Here is a 21,629-nt window from a genome sequence, read left to right on the forward strand (position 1 = left end):
ATATGTAAAATGTGCTTAGTTGCCATAATGTCACAAACTTTCATTATGATTTAACCCAAAGTAATTTACTAAAATATGTTCACACCACATAAAGGTATCGGTCCTGAGCAGTGCCATTCTTCGCCGACATCTTCTTCAAGATACCTTCCTTAATGAGTTCATTAGCTGGATTTACAATGTCATCTTCTCCACCTAACCTCTCATACACCTCCAACAGCTTGTGCATATTCTCCTGCACACACAACCAGGGAGATTATTCCCATTTATTGTCACGACTCAAACAGAAAAGAAATATGATTGGCAACATAACAGTAGAATAGCAAGAGAGAAGTGAGATTGATATATTGCAGTTTTACCCATGAGACATGTTCAGTCACACAGACAGGAAATGAAAAAAGTGCATCCTGTCTGGGTGATGAAATACTGTAGACTGAGACATTTGAAATATATGGGCAGGGGGTTGGATACAGAGAAGAACAAAGGAATATTGCTCTAACCATTTTCCTGATAGCAGCGTTGGAGTGGTTTGCTGCGGTGGAGATCAACTCCAGAGCATCTGCGAGACAGAAAAGTTCAGACACATTCAGACACAGCATAGCAATTTTAGTCTTTCCACTACAAGGCAGAATAATAATAAAACAAAAGACTGTGTTCCTTTACCACAACTGGTAGAGCATTGTGTTAGCGGCAAAACATGTTTTTGGATTCAATTCTCAGGGAAAACACAAATACTGATAAATCTATTGCTTGAATGCTCTCTTCGGATAAATGCTAAATCCATGAATGTTAATGACTGGCTTACACATATTATATGTTATAAAGTGTTGTTGTCTTTTTGTAAAGTTTTGCATACAAACAACAACATCGTCAAAACAATTTTGCAATCGAATTGTATTATTGATCAGCTAAACTTCAAGGATGATGTTGCCAGCACCACCCGGTCCTATAGATTCATCCTCTACAACCCCAGGAAAATTTTTGCTTTAAAAATTTTTAGCTGTCCGAGAATGCTACACAGTCCAAGTCCATGCTCTTGTCCTGTCTAGACTGAACTATTGCAATGCGCTATTGGCTGGACTTCCAGCTTGCACAACCAAACCTCTACCGATGATCCAGAATGCAGTGGCAAAAGTGTTCTTCAATGAACCGAAGAGAGCACGAGTCACTCCTCTCTTCATTAAGTTACATTGGCTCTCTATAGTCGTTCGCATCAAATTCAAAGCTCTGCTCTTGGCCTACAAGACCACCAGCTACATACACGTACAAAAAAGTACGAGCATATTAGCCCCGTTGTGTCAACCTTGCACTGGTTACCTATAAAGCATTGCATTAACTTTAAAATGTTTAAAACTTCGCTCTCAGGCATCTGGTCAGTCTTCCATACACTACACTATCATAATATATATATTCCGAAGGTTTAGGCTGCACTAGTTAGATCAACCGGAACCAGGAACACTTCTAATAAAAACTGATGCATTTATTGCATCAAAGAGTGTAGAACGGTACTCTACTCTCAGCCAGTCTTGTCTCGTTGTTTCAAGGTTACTAGAGAAGGCAGGACGCACGCAGTCCATGGTTACTAGAGCGGGCAGGACGCAGTCCATGCCCAGACCTGACAAATGCTGTGATGATAGAGCTGGACAAAGAACGTGGCGACTCTACAAAATTATTAATGATAATCTTAAATCAAATAATGTTTTTATTTTGCCTTGTTGTGCAAGCACTGTCGAGCTTGTGCAGAGGCTGCAGCTTTTGAGGTTTTTTTTCTCCTCCAATGGAGTTTTGGGTTCCTCGCCACCATTTGCATACTTTGCAAAGGCTATATGAGACCAGTTTTACTGCACTTACTGTATGTTTTTGATTGTCCTTATGTTGTTCCAATTGCTTCCATTGTTTACCTCATTTGTAAGTAGCTTTGGATAAAAGCACTTACTACAAGTGATCAGTAGGGGCTCCTGGTTAAAAATGTAGGTGGGGCAGATTCTGGGTAGTATTGTAGGTTATGAAAAATCAACAGTTTGAAACGTTTAACATTCAAATGCCAGAACACATGCAAATCGCTTTTTGCAGAGTTCTAGTGTCTTTGGACAATTCAGCTTCAAGGTGGCACTGGAATGTTGATTGGCAGGCTCTACGATTACATCTAGAATGCCATCTTAAAAACACACAATAATCTTTTATTATTGTGTGTGAATATTCATTTTAAAGATTACGATTGGGGAAACAAGGTTCTCAGAACAATTAACTGTGACTGCATGGGGGACTGGGTTAATAAAACAAAGAAAAAATAACCAATTATAAGTATTCAGAATAGCATTTAATTTACAGTTTTTGTAATTATTTCTAGAATGTGGATATTTTGTATATCTATTAATTTATAAGCTTTTACTTTAACACTTATTTATTCAAGAATTTGTAGTTGCTTCATGTTAGCAAATTCTGTGTGCTACAGTAAGCATAGTTTAAACATTGTATGTCTAGTTTTAATCAGTCTTCCAAAAACAGGGTCAATGCACTCCCAGCTAACAGTTACGTTGTGACAACGATATTCATCGTGATGAAGTAACGTTGGACATTGCTGAGATGTAAATGGAAAGGACCATATTCGTCACAGCAATGTACCAGATAACGCTTCTGGGACGTGACAAGTACGTCCCAACGACCAAACAGTTAACATTTTTATTATTTTATTTAAACCCATTGTCCCTCACATGGAGGATTACATTTATTTGTGATTTAATATGTTCATTAAAGATCAAATTTTATTATGCATAATTTGAATAATTTTCTAGTTATAAAATGTCTTATACAAAGTATAACTATTAATTCAACTAAACACAGCACCTACAATACCATCAGACATTTTATTTACTGTAGATACTGAAGTAAATTACATATACAACCAAAGACTTCAACACAATTTAGAGCTTTCAAAGTAGATACAGTATTATTTGATAGAGATTAATAAACATTCTCTTTACATTTACATTTAGCAGACGATTTTATCCAAAGCGACTTACAAGTATTTTTTTACTGTGGCACCTTACTGCAGAGCAATCAGGGGTAAGGTGCCTTGCTCAAGGGCACTTCATTCATGACCTGCTGGCACTGAGATTCGAGCCGGCAACCTTCTGATCACAAGCCCAACATTGAAAGTAATTATTGCATAATAACCCAAAAGCAACCTAGCAACACAGAAAACTTGAAAAATAAAAACCCAGTAAGTTTGTTTTGGTGTGCCTTTCCCTGCAAACATGAGAGAAATCGAGCCGCTCAGATTTCGCTCTGGCTGTGACATCCCAGCCGGACCTTATTATAATATTACCGCCCCTTAATCTAGACTAGGGTATATGCAGGAATCATAGAGAGGAATTTACTACCTTTTAGTACCCTTTTAACCACCTCCACAATATTTTTTACTACCAACACGACATCAAGCAACAGCCCTTTTTTGGGGGGAGGGTGGACCACTTACTATGCAGAGCACTATAAGGTATAAGTGTGACACTGTCACACCCATCATACATATTAGGTACACTAATGTTTAATTGTGATCATTCAAGTATTGTCATTGTGAATTATGTTTTTTTGAAGTGTTGAGTTTCAGTTGTCCTTACCTTAACACTAGCTCTCGCATTATCCTAACCATAGCCATTTATAAGAAGCTTCTTAAAATGTGGAGCAATGCCGAATCCAAGTATGTACGCCGTTTTAACCTTGCCACACGCAAAACTTTTGGCTATATCGGAGTCAGTGAACATGTTTTGGAAAATTCCCCAATGCCCTGATTCAAATTATATGAATGATGGTTCAGCAGGTCTGCAGGTGCGCATTCCCTGGGTCTTATGCACATGTCTGTTTCATAATTTGCTGTGTGTGAGTGTTTGTTAAGATTGTTTTGACAGCCGCGCGTTCTATCTGCGTGTTATATGCCACACCTGCCGCCTCATTACTGCACGCATTTAGTTCATTGTTTGCACCTGGTGTTCATTTAGTCTACCCTATTTAATCCTCACATATTCACACTCCCTTTGTGCGATCGTTGTAGTCAGTTCACAAACGCTGATTCCGTACCCCCGTTAATATTGTCCTGTCCTGTCCTGTCCTGTCCTGTCCTGTCCTGTCCTGTCCTGTCCTGTCCTGTCCTGTCCTGTCCTGTCCTGTCCTGTCCTGTCCTGTCCTGTCCTGTCCTGTCCTGTCCTGTCCTGTCCTGTCCGTTTGGATTTTCGCGTCAAGCCTGAAGTGCTGAATACCTTGTCGGATGTGTGCGTGTCGTGTTGTGGATTACCTTTATCTTCATTTTCCTCTGTTAGCTCAGTCTTCCCAAATCTACTGGATTTAATCCTGCCACCTCTGCGTCACCCATAGCGGACATCGCCGCCTCCGTGAGGATTGCCGACGCTGCGCTAAACTGTCTCCCCACTCGCTTTTAGTGCCTTTTTATAACAGTTTGCACTCTCTTTCCACGCAATTTTAAAGACCTCTAATTGGGTTTACTTCCATTTGCGCTCCAGTTTACGTGTTTCTCTTTAAAGGGTGCCAGTGGTGCTTATTGTACCATTGTGCTATATTTTTCTCATTAATCTTTTTTGACTTCATAGCTGTGACAGTTTCTAATGTTTAGAGATATAATATCTATATTGGTTAGATCGGCTCCGTGAGATATAAATCAAGTCTAGTTTATGATTAAATCGCTGAGTGGGTTCATTGATGCAGTTAAAGATTTACTTTGCACAAAACAAAGTATAACAAAATTAAAGAATAAAGGAACAAGGGGCAAAATTAATCCGAAACATAAATAAACCAAAGCAAAGAAACAACGACTGACAAATGACAAGTGAAACACAAGGGCATAACCAAAAAGGGTAACAATACACTCCTTGGAGCAAATCAATAGGGAACAAATGAACAAAAGAACTACAACAGACTAGCCAAGCCAAGCCAGTGTCTCGAGTCGTCATGGCCACCAACCCAGAGCACTTTCACAAAATGGCCACCAGCCCAGAGCCTATTCACAAGATTTCCAGGGCAGCTCCTAAGATGGCCGCCAGCCCAGAGTCCGTTTGCCTCGTCCAAGATGGACGCTTCAGAGTTCCCTGCCTGGTCCAAGATGGCCGCTTCTGAGTTTCCCAAGCTCCCTGCGTTGTCCAAGATGGCTGGCGATGATTTTCCCAAGAAAAGAAATTCATACGGAAAAGCACGCCCACACATCAACAGACAAGCGATAGGAAGACCCGTTACCGATAAGATTAGTGTCAAGATTGGCTGTCCTAAAAAATTGTCTTAAGATCTGGCGTCAACTCAGGCGGCATTTTACTTTACAGTCAACACCTCTTCTGTGCCCTGTTCATTCTAACCCCCTCTTTCCTCCCTCTCTCATTGATAAGGCTTTTGCGGCCTGGGTGGACCACGGGATCATTTCCATTTAACATCTTTACATTGACGGAACATTCGCTTCTTTTGAACAATTGACTCAAGTTTTTAACTTACCAAGGTTCCACTTTTTCAGATACTTGCAAGTCCGTGACTGTCCGTAAGCATTTTCTGGGATTCCCCTCGATCCCACCCTCCACCATTGTCGATACCATATCAAATATCAATCCCTATCATAGGGGGCCATCTCTACGATTTATAATACCTTTTTCACATGTTGCCCTTTGGATTCTGATAGTCTGCGGATTACCTGGGCTAGGGATCTTAATATAGAGATAGAGACAGAGACATGGAATTCGATTTTGAAACGTGTTCACACGTCATCTGTTTGTGCTCGCCACAGGGTTTTACAGTGTAAAGTAGTCCACAAGGTACATTGGTCTAAAAGTAAATTAGCCCGTATGTTCCCTGACATTGATCCAAGCTGCAACAAGTGTCATCTAGAACCGGCTAATCTAACTCATATGTTCTGGACTGGTCCTGCTTTATCTCTTTTTAGGGAGTCGGTTTTTGACTCACTCTCCGCTATTACTTCTTTCAATATCCATCCCTCTCCGCTAGTTGGCTTGTTTGGAGTTTTACCTCCTAATTACTCATTGCCGTCTCATTTCGCTGAGTTGGTAGCTGTTCTAACACTATTAGCGAGACGTTGCATTTTGATGAACTGGAAGGGTCCTCGAGTCCCTTCTCATACTCTGTGGATAAAAGATGCCTTATTTTTTGTTAATTGGAAAAAAATAAACACTGCCTTCGTGGTTCTATGATTACATTTTCAAGAATTTGGTTACCCTTTTTTATGCATGTTAAATCTCTGCAGCTGGATGCAGTCTCAATTGACTGACTGACTGCCCAACCCTGCACTTTCAGTGGTTTCTCAGTTTTCAACTGGTATTATCGTTAGTAACACACATTATTTTCTAAGTTTTGAGGTTACTCAACTTTACTTGCTGGACCTAGTTAAGGCTGACCTTGTCCTATTTCTGTATTATGACATAAAGCTCTGTTATATATTGTATACTATACTAAACCTGTTAATACTGTGAGGGATTTTGTGTTGGTGTTTTTGTAGTAATGTTTTTTTAATATATATTTTTTTTGTCTGTTTTTTTTTTGTGTGTGCTTTTTATCATATTATTATTATACATTTTTCTTTTTTTATATTAATTGTTTGTCTTTGGTGTTGTGAAAAACTCAATAAATAGATCATATATAAAAAAAAAGATTGGCTGTCCTGTGGGCCTGCAGCTGCAGCCCATTACCCTTGTGATAGTGAGAGAAGTTGAGGTGATTTTGTAAGTTTGTCTGCTCGAAAAGACATTATAATTTGTATGGTATTTAGGTTTATTTTAAATGATAGAGACAGAATATAAAAACAATCAGGGAAAATATGTTATATAAAGGTTATACATTGATTAGCATTTCAGTCAGTGAAATAAGTATTTGACCCCAGAGCAAAACGTAACTGTACATTGTGGAGAAACCCTTGTTGGCAAGTGCAGAGGTAAGGCATTTCTGATAGTTGGTCACCAGGTTTACACGTGTCAGGATACATTTTAGTAATTTAATCTGACAGGACTAATCTGTGGTCCATATAGGCACATAACCAATCTGTGGAGCCAGAATTATTGCTTGTTAGTAGGGGATACATAAATACTTATTTCACTAATTTAATTACATATCAATTTTATAACCTACATATACATTTCCCCCCTGATTTCTTGGTTGAATTTCTCTCAGTTAAAATAAACCTACCGTAAAAATTATAGACACTTCATTTCTTTGTAAGCAGGCAAATTTACAAAATCAGCAGTGGATCAAATAATTATTTCCCTCACTGTATAAATGTGGTCAAGTTAAATATGATGTAGGCAATACTGCTCTATAGGTATATAGATTGGCAGAAACTGCTCGTCAACCGAAAATAGTAGATGTATCGGCCTCAAAAGTATGTTGGACCACTGGGAAAATACCCGGTATTCCCAATTACTAAATCCAGCCGTGGTGGTGCCCCAACACACATCCTTCCTCCTTAACCATAGCCAAAAGCTACTTTTCTTGGCTTCTTCAGCTGACAGTTTTTCGGTCAAAAATAATAGAAGAGGTTAGAGGGTTAATCAGGCTGGTGGTTTAGATGTAATGTGTAATATTAAAATGCGCTTGTCAAGATGACTTACAGTACCCGAATGACCCTGTGTTATTCGTTTTTAACCACTGTTATTGGGGAATAGCAGGAATGGCTTTCAGTATTAGCTGCGAAACCCTATTTAAACTGCCTGTGAATATTTACCGCAAATGTTCGGTGTGATAATGTGCTAGAACAAAAACAAATCCTTTGAAGACATTGACACTCTGTGTGTGTTGTGGCTTTTGTCTTGTCTGGTCGCTGTCTGGCGCAGGAGGTGTGTTAATGTTTTGTCGAGCATATGTTCTTCATTGTTTGATGGTAGGACACGTGCTCAGTGTCTACGTCACTCGCCCCGCCCTCGTGTTTACCTCTCACCGGTGATTCACCTAGTGTTCACTCTCGCACCTGTTACCCATTCCCTTAGCTTATTAATTCCTGTAATCATTTCACACCTGCCCGCTATTATCACTCAGTTAATTTATCTTTATTACCCTTCTGTTTCTCTCGTCATTTGTCTGACCGTTGCATGTTACTTGCCAGTTCAGACTGCCATAGGTCTAGTGCGTCTAGCCTATAATGCAAAGCCATGGTCTTAGCTAAAGTTATAGTCTTATAGTCAATTAGATTTGAGCTTTACATCACAAGCCAGGAGACACTGCTGTTACACAAACAGGCCACATTGTGAAAACTGCACTGGAAACTGACTGCAAATTTTCCAGCAGTAAACCCTGGCTCTGAACAGGAAAACATTTATATTACAAAGTCCTATAAACAGGCCTTTATTATAAATGTTCTTTCTTGATTGTCGCTTTCTTGATTTATTGTCAGATTGTTTCAGGTTGGTGTTCAGTATATATGCATTTGCACCATAACGTAGCATATTTATTTTATTCATCAACCGAAATACTGTTGTTTAAATTATTCTATGCACTGTAACATTAACTACATGTCATTAAAATTATAAATATTGTGATTTTTAGCTCAAAATAAGTTCAGTATACAAAGTACTGGTTTATATTTCCTTTATGTTAAAACATTTAACTCAGCAGTAAAATACCACATAGGTAAATGTCTAGGATCCACGTGATTACTTTTTAACAAAACTGCATTTATTGACCTTATCTGAATGTGATATCTGTGTATGGAATCTATTGCTAAAGACAACAGTCATAACCAGTCAGACCATTTTCTAGTTATTATATAAAACAGGCATGGAAACATAATAACACTATCTCAAGTCATGTTGGTTTGTATAATGATTATACAAAATATTTACATCAGTCCGTCTGTATCCAGGGGCCTGTACCATGAATGTAGCTGAACAAACTCAGGGTAGTTGGATTAGTTTTGGGTTGACAAAACCAAACCAACGTGATCGAGCTTTGTTGGTACCATGAAGCTGCTCGTGGAGTTTCTTTGTCAACTCAAGCTTTGATCCTGAAGCTAAGATTAGTTTGCGCGCGCGTGCACATGAATGAGTGACGTCAGCATGGCTAAACCAATCGCATTATAAATGGATAAAGCGATTTCCACAATATGAACACAATCATGAATTTCAGCCATGGACTGATATGTTTCTGCTGTCTACGCAAGAGAGAAGTGTTTCAGAAACACTGCTGATTGCGTTAATGCGCAAGTTAAACGACTATATAGTACACACATTTACTGTAGTGCTGTAGGGCAAACAGGATCCGCGGGGTCCTCGGTGGAACTACAAGGGAACGAACGAACCCCCCCTCACTGCCAAAGGTCCAGAATTTAAGTCGTTTTTTTTCATGTGATTATTGTCATCATTGCTTTAATCAATGCTTGTGACAAATTTCTGCGGTGCTGTTTCAAATTAATATGATTATTGTTGCAGGACGCGTGTGCGTATTGTATGCGTGTTCTCGCAATACACTTTTCAAAGCAACGTGAAGAAGCATCGCCATATGAATGAATGCGGGGGGAGGGGTTATATATATATAATTTTTTTTTATTAAAAGGATTTATCCACTCAAAAGTCTACAATTCAAGTAGTACCTCCTGCCCATGTAGTTTTCTGTTACAAACCGACCCGGCTCCCCATTAAAGACAGGGAGAATTATGTGGCCCTTGCAGAAAAAAGTTTGGGGACCCCTGGTGTACAATATAATAGCCATATAAATATAGCGAAATTATAATAATAAAACATTGCAAAGAGGCATTGACAGAGAGTCAAGAAATTATCATGAGAAGAATTATTATGAATATTTCAGAAAAAGTTTAATAAATCTATTCTGTTGTTAGTGTGGTCTTTAAACGTATGAACTGTGTATGGACTGACAAAAGTGTTACATGAGGAAGCAATTTGACAACAATGCAATAAATATTTTAGCTGCATCAAAAAGCGTGCTGGTTAAGATAAAAGCAGACAAGCTAATCCATCAGAAATTAGTGCATAAAAGGTCACCAAAATGAAGTATTTGAACCTCATAATTAAATTCAAAAGGAGGAGAAAAACTGCAAAAAGGTCCACTTTTAAAAAAAAATAACCTCCCCTTTCAATAGGCTGGCTACGGACCTGTTGCGGGCAACTTTTTTATCTAAGGCATGGGTACAGAAATATTACAACAAAAGTTCATTGAAGCTCCCGCATATTGCAGTTTTAACCTGCGCGCGGACAAAAAACCATCCATTCAGGCAGCAGAAGCAAGAAAGTTAACCTTACATCTGCTTCATCATTTCCCTTCCGAGTACACATGAGCGGAGTCGCGTGCAAATAAAGTTCATTCTCATATATTTCTGAACTTCTGTACAAATTTGTTAAAGCTGCAAACGGCTAATTTCACAGGCAAATGACACCACACCGCTTCTGCATTGTAAACTCTGACATCTTACGTGTTTAAAATCATTAAATGCATCGTGTACTGATGAGCATGTCAAACGAGTTGCCCAAAAAATAACGCGGACTGGTTGCATGTTGGTCTCCTTTTAGTCTGATATGATAAAAACTAGTTTATTTTTTTGCAGAAAGAAGACTGAGCCCAGAATTATAAAATAGCGGTGTGTTCTGCAACACAGAGAAGCGGAAGAAAATATAAGAATTACATTTAATAAAACAACAGAATGCATAAGCCTCTACCTTTAATAGACTAGTCTTTGCGCCATTAACCAGGGTCAGTCATTTCATTGAAGCATTAATAAAAACTACGGTTCACGACAAAGAAAAATGTCCTAATACAGTGAAACTGAAAGTGCTCCTAGATGTTCTGCACCACAGACAAGAATGTAAAAAAACTGCAATGCAAATACACGTGATACAATAAAAGTGGAATATAAGTAAGTATAAGCAAGTTTTGTAGTGCTATCTTTTCTTCCCCTACTTTCCTACTATTTTTCCTGCTACTAACATGTGTTTTCAGTACAGACTGTCCACTATATACAAACATACACAAGCACACAGCAGAGACCTAATCACCATCTGGCCATCCACAGTCAGCTTGTCTGTGTCTCTGACCATTTCTTTATCCAGTTCACTGTAACTCTAATCCATCTTTGTTCCCTCTATCCCACCTGCTTTTTATCCATGGTGTCTTGCTACTTACCCACCACAACCCTCTACTCATCTCTCAAAGAGGGAGCTACAGATAGTCTCTGTATAACCTTAACATCCTGCCTTGGCAATGTCTACCCTCTCACCTCTAGGCCTGCACGTGCAACACCCTGTTACTCCTGGCTTTCTTCAAACCAACAAACCAAGCTAAGAACTGCAGAGAGGAAGTGGCACAAGTCTACTTACCCTGCTGACCTCTCCAAATCTAATTGTTTTTACTCATTTGCTACTGTTATGTCTGCAGCCAAAATCAAGTACTTTCAAAACAAAATCCAAATTGAATCAAACCCGCTTCAAAATCTTGCTGGCTGCTCACAACTTTATTTTAAAGTTTTACTTAATGAATATTACATTTATTTATTTATTTCTCCTTTATCTTAAATCTGTGCTTCCCTGTGATAACCACTGTGTGTGCGCGTGCGTGGGTGTGTGCACATCCATGTGTGTGTCTGTACGTGTGCATGTTGTGTGTGTGTAGTTGTGAGTCAGTGTTTTGTATGTGGGTGTTTTTGAACCGGTGTGTATGTCTTCTGTATTTTTGTTTTTACTTGTATAACTTTAAATGTTTTGCTTATAGTCCTTTATTAACAACATTTACCATTATCAGTTGCTGGGCTAATTATGCTCTCATTATATCTCATTCAGTTTTGTCTCATTACCCTGGTTAACTCTGCCTATACACTATCTCAGGCCCTGTCCACATGAACACAGGTATTTTCAAAACTGCAGTTTTTTCTATGCGGTTTGGCCGTTCATCCACACACAAACGCAGTACTCGGTCACAGAAACACAACCTTTTTGAAAACGCCTGCCCGGGGGAAGATTTTTAGAAACTCATATGACATTGTGGCTGTATTCAACATTATGAGAGAAACAATATGTGAAAAAATCAGAATGACTCACTTTCGGCATCTTTCCTGTCTGGCGCTCCATCTGGAAGTTTCTTCAAGTAATCTTTTAGTAGAAGCTCATAACGTGGAATACGCTGCACTGGTTCCAACATATGATGCTGCAATGTCAAGTTCCCACACACATCCTGTTTCTGTATACATGGAGGGATTTGAAGTAAATGAATAGTACATTGTAAAGGAGATTAGTGAAATAATGTTTAGTCTCTCCATATGTCTCTAACCTGGATATTTTGCACAGTAGATTTAAAATTAGCAGACCGCTGCATCCATGTGCTGACCAGCTCCATGGCACGATCAAAGTTCTTCACATACTCGCCATACATCTTCAGAAATGGGGCTAATTTCTGCAAGATGTCTCCTATACGTGGATTACGGCTCCTGACATACATATACATATAGATATTACTGTATTAATTGTAATAGACTTGTTTTGTCTGTATTTTTATCTGGCAAAGCTTTGCTTACTGTAGTTTGTTTTTCCCAGTTCTATTAAATTGCAATCTATGAAAATCTTTTTAGCTTTCCCCTTTACTGCCAGATTCATTTATTTTATGTTGAGAGCCAGGTCTAGTTAATACAAATTTCTCACTAAAGATTATTAAGATTCATTTTGTCCAAAATTACACAAAAAAGCAATATAAGACGCCTTTGATTAAAGCGTCTGCCAAATGCATGCATGTAAATGTTAAATTGAATTTACTAGGTTAAAAACCTTTTACAAGAGTTTCAACAGAATAAAACAAGTTCCTCACAGTCTTGAGTATCCTATCCTGCATTGAGTGTAAATGAATTAATTTTTTTTAATGCTCAATAATAGAAAAAGTTTAATCAGCAACACTAAACATACATGTTAAAAATGTGTGGCTCCAAGAAGTATTTAGATGACAATCCAATTGCCTGGAGATGATGACAGCTTGCCTTGAGATGTAGAGGCCCCTGCCTCTCATTTGGCGCAAGCACATGCTGCTGACATTCCTAGCGTACATCAACCGTCAGGTGGCGTTACGTTAATGACAGATATCGCAACCACGTGGGCTTGACCCCAACCTGGCCACATGCCCAGAATCCCAACCACTAACGCCACAGACTAGGTGGTGGGGAAACTTCCACAAGTTGTGTGGAACCGATGGGGTTTGACTTGATAACCTATCGTTTTCTGACTAGTTTTGAAAAGACCAATGAAATTGGCAAATTTAATTTGCATGCCGGACTCCGCCCCTGGATATCCGGTATAAAGAGGAGATGGCGTGCTGCATCATTCACCTTTTGTGCTGAGTAGCCTGAGAGCAACTCTCGACTTCTGCAGTGGGTAGCACGTGTTGTGGCATGAAGGACACAACGTCTCGTTACCTCCATTTGGGAACTGAAGTTACATACGTGACCGAGACATTCCCTTTCTGTCGGTCTCTCGACATTGTGGCGAACCGACAGATGGGGTTCCTATTGAAAATGCTACAGCACTGTGCCGTGTCACAATCTCTAGCGAAGTGACAATGACTGGCCTGGGCATGTTAGACATGAGCGCAAGTGCGAAACTGTAACCATCCAGTGGAGGAGGGTCCCAGAGCTTTGGCAAGGATGAGAGGCCACTGCCATCGGCCACAACGGATGGAGGCCTTATTTCTTTAATGTCGAGAAGTCGCCCGGTACTGGGGAAGCCGGCAGGGGAGAACTCATGGGAGGAATGTGCGGACTGAAAGGAGTACCACGAGGTAGATGTCCACCTAGAGGAGGTAATAGGTTGCCACGAATGGAACCAGCTCATGAGGATACATCAGACGGAACAGCCCTCTTGGGGGGTTACTGCGTGTGGGGCACTAGGTCAGGTTAGAGCTATGTGTGTATAACTCAGCTGATACCCAGCCTCAGGATGCAGGGCTTCTCCGCCCAGCCCGCTGCCACAAAGTGCTTAGTGATGGATGGAATGCCTATTCTTTGCCCGAGGGGGAAGAAGGGAGGAGCACCTGCAAGTTCCGAAAGGGAGTGGTGGGAATCACCGGGCCCGAAATTTAGGCAATCAGCGGACACAGAGAATGCTTGTAGCTACCCTACCCTCTTGATAGATGCGAGCGCCAGCAGGAGAGCCGTCTTCATCGCAAGATGAGAAAGAACGGCCTCTCAAAGGGGCTCGAAAGGGGACCTCTGAAGGACCGCCAGGACCACATCAAGGTCCCAAGAGGGTTCGGAGAGCGGACGAGGCAGATTCAGCCTTCACTCGCTCCTAAGGAACCTGGTGATCAAGTCATGCGGCCAGCTGTGCGCTAGGACATAGTGGAAGCTAATTCCATGTTTCTCAATAATGTTTCCAATGGGCAGCATGTATATGGAGAATAGCAAGGACTAGGACATTTATCTGATGCTATAAGCAGGTCGTTTTTTATTTTAACGAGCGCAGTTTTAGTACTATGATGCGGTCTAAAGCCTGACTGAAATTGTTTGTGTATGTCATTATTTTGTAAGAAAGAGCACAACTGAGTGGACACTACTTTTTCTAGTATTTTTGACAGATGAGGGAGATTTGAAATCGATCTATAGTTTCCTAGTTCATTGGGGTCTAAGTTTAGGTTCTTGATAAGAGGCTTGTTGACAGCCATCTTAAGGCCTAGATTAATTGACTAGTTGATAATGTTATAAATGGGCGCAATTGCAACGGGTAGTAATTCTTATAAGAATTTAGTTGGTATGGCAGTTGATATGCCAACGCAGGCGGGGACCCGTCCACCTGCCTGACACTGCGCGCCCTTTGCACACAGCACCCCGACCCTGCAGGGAGGCATCTGTCGTAACCACGACTCGCCTCAAACCCTGCCCAAGTGGGACCCCTGTCTGTAAAAAGTTCAATCGAAGATCAAGGGGTTAGGATGCGGCGGCAGAGAGGCATAATGATGATATGCCTGCTGCCAGTGTGCCACGCTCTTAAGGGAACTCGACTCTGTAGCCAGTGCTGGAGCAGTCTTATGTGCATCCACCCGAGGGGGATCACCCCAGCTGAGGACGCCATGTGTCCCAGGAGCCTCTGAAATAGGTTTATATTTGATATTTGATAATATTGAATAAACAAAGGCAAGTGACACCTGAGCTTTCCCAGAGCCCCTTTTTGAATAAGAGTGTTGCCAAAACTACTCAAATTGGATTGTTTTTACTTCACCATATTTTTAAAGATGATTGTAAATTCAAATAATTATAGAAATTTCATATATATTTGTAATTTTCAGAATAAGGCGATAAAGTAATTTCAAAGTATTAATAGAATTTCAGTGCATTGCTGGCATCTCTGCTTAAAATAAAAACAGTGACTGTATATGCTGTTTGTCATTTGTAAAATAATAAGCTGTAATACAATAGATTTACAGAAGATTACAGGCGTCTGTGCTGCCAGTATTTTACTGTAAAAAATGAAATTTCTGTAAAATAAAGTTTCTCGTATTTACAGGAAAAAGCTGTAAAGCAACTTTGCAGTATTCATATTGTAGTATAACAGTCGATAACTGGTGTGTGTGCTGTCAGTAATTTACGGCTATTTTACAGAGAAATGTTATACATTGGAACGCAAATAAATTTTTCATAATTTCGCCTAGGGCCCCACAACCTCACGAGCACTGATTAGGGGGATTTTTTTTTAGGATGAGTGATTTTAGTTTTCCTCACACAGGTGTATTTCATCACATAACTGTAGACCACTTGAAATACATGTTTTAGTATTTAAGACCTTACCAAGTTACTGTACTTTTGTTAAATGTTTTGCTTGAAAACTGTTATTGTCAGGTCTTACCACTCCTGTGTGATGCGTGTGTGTAGTTCAGGCAGTAAAAACTGGTGGTGAAATAGGTAGATGCAGGATATGTTGGAGAAGATTCCAGTGATGACATCAGTGGGGATGCCCACCTCTGTGAGACGGGCACAGAACACCTGCTTGCACACACAGTGTGTTATATTTTGCTTTGCTCATCTGTTGTGCTTGTACGCATTTAACAACACTAAATAGGAAAATGTCTTAAACAATAGAGAAAAAAGTCTTAGTGACGAAAATTTTATAAATTTAAAAAATGATTGTAATTACTGTTTAATGTGAATACCTAAATGTAATTTAATTGAAGGGTTTACACCCGTGGTACAACACTTTTGACAACATGATTGTCCTCATGTATACTGTATAATAAACACACTCATCTTGTGCATTCATTATAACAGAAGTGTTTAGATTTGTCACACCTTAATAGGTTTACATTATAACCTGTAAACTGTAAGCTTGTTAACTGTAAACTGACAAGAACAAAAGTATTAGACTGCAGATGAAATGGAAGAAAACAGGAAGTAGAATGAACAAGTAAAGGTGTACTAGGGTTGCTATTTTCTACTATCTCAGCACACAATCCAAATTCTGTCCAACAGCCAGAAAAAACTAATTTTTGTATTTGTGTGCGTTACCTGGTCTAGAAGGTTGAGTCTTTTGACATAAGCTTCTTCTGTTTGAAGCAACTCTTTAGCAATGTTCAACAACTGAGACTGAGATGGCAAACTCTGAGGAAGAAACAATAAGATTCATTACTCTTATGACTACTTTGATTTATGACATTTTCATTACCACAGGAAAACAAACATCTTTCCAGTGTTTTAACAATAATTTTTTTTTAATGAAATTTGGTACAAAGATCTGCAAAGTGCCCCAATGGCTTTGTGTTAACCACCACACAAACCACGCAAAAGGGGTAGGGCCCTGCAAATTCACCGGAGTAAAAGTCTTTGCAAATTTTTGCCAATGGCAAATGCAAATATGCGTTTTGTCATATTTGGAGGTCATTTGTACGGTGTCTCTGAATTGTCAAAACTCCTCTCAAAATGCTTGCTATGGATGCAAAAAACGCAGAAATCTAACCCAGTCGGAATTTATTTATGACGGACGAAAATATCGGAGGCAGTGTGTAAATGTGATAGACACAACGTGAGGTCGTATTTATATTTTATGTGTGGAAATTTTGGACGCAAATTTCGGACTCGATGTGTAATGGCCTTAAGTCAAACAAACATAATAACAGAATAACAATCTAAAAAAATCTAATTCAGTAAGGGGGTGAGGTGGGGTTAGCCGTGCTTTTATGCTCAGCCATATGCGCAATTGTCCATTCATTTACAGGAGCAACTTTTTTTATGATTCAATTAAAGTAAATTGTGCTGGAGAAAAGTTATCAACGCATGTCAACATGCCAAGTCAAGTCAAGTCAGCTTTATTTATATAGCGCTTTTTACAATTTCCATTGTTACAAAGCAGCTGTACAAGAAAACATTGACTATAAGTAAAACATAAAAGGTTATGGAAGTCAAAACACAGGTCAAATATCAGACACACAATAAATTCCTATATGCAGTGTTAATTAAATAAGACTATCAAATTCTAGCAGCGCCCCCCGGCCAGGCAAACAGTGCAAAACAGTATGCAAACGGTGGTGAGGAACCCAAAACTCCATTGGAGGAGAAAAAAAACCACAGAGGGAGACCAGGCCTAACCAGGGGATTTCAGTTCGCCTCTGGCAAAAACTGCAGCCTCTGCACAAGCTCGACAGTGCTTGCACAACAAGGCAAAATAAAAAACAAAGTTAGATTTAAAATTATCATTAATAATCTAATAGCGACTGAAGTTTTGTAGAGTCGCCACGTCCCTTGTCCAGCATTTGTCAGGTCTGGGAATGGATTGCGCCCTGCCCGCTCCGGTAACCTTGGACTGCGTCCTGTCCGCTCTGGTAACCTTGGAACAATGAGACAAGACTGGCTGAGAGTAGAGTACTGATCTGCACTCTTTGATGCAACAAATGCATCAGTTGTTATTGGAAGTGTCCCTGGTTCCGGTTGATCTAACTAGTGCAGCCTAGATCTTTGAAATATATATATTATGATAGTCTAGTGTATGCAAGAGTAAAAAGATTCGTCTTTAGTCTAGATTTAAACTGACATAGTGTGTCTGCCTCCCGGACAGTGCAGGGAAGACTGTTCCAAAGTTTAGGCGCTAGATAGGAAAATGATCTGCCGCCTGCACTTGATTTTGAAATTCTAGGTATTACCAACTGACCTGACACCTGAGAGCGTAGTGCACGTGATGGACTATAATACGTTAGAAGTTCTCTCAAGTAGTGAGGAGCTAAACCATGCAAGGCTTTATAGGTAATAAGCAAGATTTTAAAGTTAATGCGATGCTTTACAGGTAACCAGTGCAAGGTTGACAGAACCGGGCTAATATGCTCATACTTTTTTGTACGCGTAAGAACTCGAGCTGCCGCATTTTGGACCAGTTGGAGTTTTTGTAATAGGCCTGCAGGGCAACCACCTAATAGTGCATTACAGTAATCTAGTCTTGATGTCATAAAGGCATGTATAAGCTTCTCTGCATCGGATGGTGACAGCATATGACGTAGTTTAGATATATTTTTAAGATGGAAAAACGCAATTTTACAGGTGTTGGCGACCTGGTTCTCAAATGACAGAGTACTATTGAATATAAAGCCAAGATTCTTAGCTAAAGATGAGGGTTTTATGGAACATCCATCAATAGTTAAGCAGTATTCTTGGTTGTTACGTAGGGCGGTTTTCGGTCCGATAAGTAACACTTCAGTTTTGTCCGAGTTCAGTAATAAAAAATTGCTACTCATCCACTTTTTTATATCGACTATGCATTCCACTATTCGATTGAATTGCTGTGTTTCATGAGGCTTCGAGGAAATATAAAGTTGCGTATCATCAGCATAACAGTGAAAGCTTACTCCGTGTCGCTTTATTATATCTCCTAGAGGTAGCATGTATAATGCGAAGAGCATAGGCCCTAAGACTGAGCCCTGTGGTACACCGTACTGGACTTTCGATTTGCGTGATACCTCATTGTTTATTGCTACATATTGAAAACGGTCGCATAAATAAGATCTAAGCCATTTCAAAGCTATTTCCTTAATACCGACATCATTTTCGAGTCTATGTAGGAGCATGCTGTGGTCAATGGTGTCGAATGCAGCACTAAGATCTAGCAGCATCAATAAGGAGATACAACCTCGGTCAGACGCCATAAGCAGATCATTTGTAACTCTAATCAGAGCAGTCTCTGTACTGTGATGTGCTCTAAATCCAGACTGGAAATCTTCATTAATCTCATTCCTTTAATTTTAAGATAATTACACCCTCGCTCCATATAGCGTTAATAACAAATTGCTGATTTTGCTCGAAATTACATTAATATGACTACTGCAATTGTTGTAATTGCCTAGTTTATATATTTGATACATTTTGGGTCTTCTCAAAACAATTCCCAATTACCCCGTAACTATGTGCTTTGGGGCTAATTCTGGTAGATTAATCCTTACCAAGTCATCACATTAAAATGATTGATATTTACTTAATCCTTGCAAGATGTTTGGTAACATTTTCTTGGAAGAATATAGAAGCCCCATCCATTGATCATTGGTTAAAAGAATACTAACATGCCTAAGACGCTTGCAAAGTACTGTTTATTTAATAACAAATTTATAATTTATATAATTAATATATATAAGTTCCTAATGAAAGTTCATCAAGAAGTGCAGAACAGCTCAACTGGAACAGCACCAAACTTTTAAATTTTACGTTACGTTTATGTAGCTACTATATTTATGCATAGCTACTTACCAACTAAAATACATTGACATAAAAATGTGTTAATTTATTTCATTATGGGAGACCAAACAGAATGTAAAGTGGCTTCCAACAGTTTTTTGTATTTTAGCATTCACGCTACAAAAAATTTTTGACTATTCATGTTCCTATGTAATATGTTTTTGGGGGTAAAAAGTGATCACAACTTTTGTTTTTGTAAGATCTCTCGTATTACAGTCCATCACGTGCACTACGCTCTCAGGCGTCCGGTCAGTTGGTTATACCTAGAATTTCAAAATCAAGTGCAACTGGAATCTCCTAGTTAGGCCTGGTTTCCCTCTGAGGTTTTCTTCTCCTCCAATGGAGTTTTGGGTTCCTCGCCACCGTTTGCATACAGTTTTGCCCTATTTGCCTGGCCGGGGGCTGCTAGAATTTATAGTTTTTAATTAATTGTATTTAATTAACACTGTATATAGGAATTGAATAAGATCTAGGGTGTGCACATGGGGGGGGGGGGGGGGGGGGATTTACGTGGGGATCGGGGAACAGATTTTCAAGGAGTGAAGCATTACTTACATGAATAAAGTGATATTTTTGCATCTGTGGTTTAGAAATATGAAAAATGTATCTAACTAGATTAGCAAAGACTGTGTAAAATACAGCAATATGACTTCTCATATCCCATGTTTATTTTAATAAATGTTCATACTTAAACATCAGCCAGTCGTACACTCAAAAATGAAAACCATCTAATGCTCCCACATGCACAAACAGCACACAAACATTTTGTGTGTCTTATCTGTTCTCAATTGTGGTGAGCAGCACATTCTACATCCTGTGTGACAGAACGACTATTAAAAAGACATCAACACATCAGCTGTTCATAAACACACACATACAGTATACAGACACATTTCCTATCAGCAGATGTGATGGCCATAGTTAGGAAAGACAGGAAGTTGTTTCTGTTTGTGTGTGTTTTTTTTCTGTGTGTGTATTTAGACAATAGATGAACATTCCTTCACTCAAAGACAATAAAGTGACAGTTTGTGGCATGCACGATGGTAACAAGGGGTGTGATCGTGTTTTGTGCTCATAATATCTGTGTGGGGTGACTCCTGCTGAGTAGACACAAAGCTTGTTCCGGTCACACCTTAAGGTACAGAACACTCCTACAGTGTAACTTCGTCCCTGCTTCACAGGTTGCATTTAACTCTCCTGCGACATACTGTTTGATGTGCCGAATGAGCAGCCAGGTGGATTCTCTCCCAATTGGTGCTGTAATGTCCACCTGTGTTTCTAATCGGCATGTATAGAAACACATTCAATGTGTTGATGTTTGTGTCAAAATGTATGGCAGACTCATCTGCACCTTCTCATCCAGAAAACCAAAAGTGACATTGGGAGTGGGGGAACCTGTCGAGTGAGACTCTCTTAGCCTCACCCTCAGTTGGGATGTGAACCTACATGTTGTCAGTCGAACGATTTTAATTAATGCCTCAGCATGAATGTGCACTGCACAAAAGTTCACTTGACTGAAATGGTAAAATCATATGTTTAGATGTTTTGAAAGGAGTTATGTCGAGAAAAAAAATATAATTGTGCCAACATATTAATATAAAAAAGATTTAACAAAAAAATCTATAGTTCATTTATAAATGAAAATTAATTTACATAAAATTAACATCATTACTTACTGTCATATTGTTCTAAACCTCTATGACATTCTTTGTTCTGCACAACAAGATATTTTAAGGAACATTGGTAACCAAACAACACTGCACCCAATTGATTCCACTGTACGTAAACCACTATTTCTCTAAATATCTTCTTTTGTGTTCCACAGAAAAAGGAAAGTCATACAGGTTTTGCATGCCATATTTGTGACTGTTGACAGAACTTCTACGTTTTTAGGGTGAACTATCCTTTTAAGAATTGTAATGAAGTTGTCATTGGCAAAGCACACACAGATGGT

General features: G+C 39.3%; 1 protein-coding gene across 1 annotated transcript in view; it reads right to left on the minus strand.

Moving 5' to 3' along the window:
* fgd (faciogenital dysplasia) overlaps positions 1-21,629 on the minus strand; it is a 37,058-nt gene that overhangs the window by 10,914 nt on the left and 4,515 nt on the right. The window contains exons 5-10 of the mRNA XM_079468002.1: positions 16,472-16,564; positions 15,816-15,952; positions 12,265-12,421; positions 12,036-12,174; positions 498-556; positions 86-232 (exon numbers count right to left, since the gene is read on the minus strand). Coding sequence (XP_079324128.1) covers positions 86-232; positions 498-556; positions 12,036-12,174; positions 12,265-12,421; positions 15,816-15,952; positions 16,472-16,564 — 732 coding nt within the window. The remainder of the gene's footprint in view (positions 1-85; positions 233-497; positions 557-12,035; positions 12,175-12,264; positions 12,422-15,815; positions 15,953-16,471; positions 16,565-21,629) is intronic.

Source organism: Barbatula barbatula, assembly GCF_947034865.1.
Source record: "Barbatula barbatula genome assembly, chromosome: 11".
Classification (NCBI taxonomy): Eukaryota; Metazoa; Chordata; class Actinopteri; order Cypriniformes; family Nemacheilidae; genus Barbatula; species Barbatula barbatula.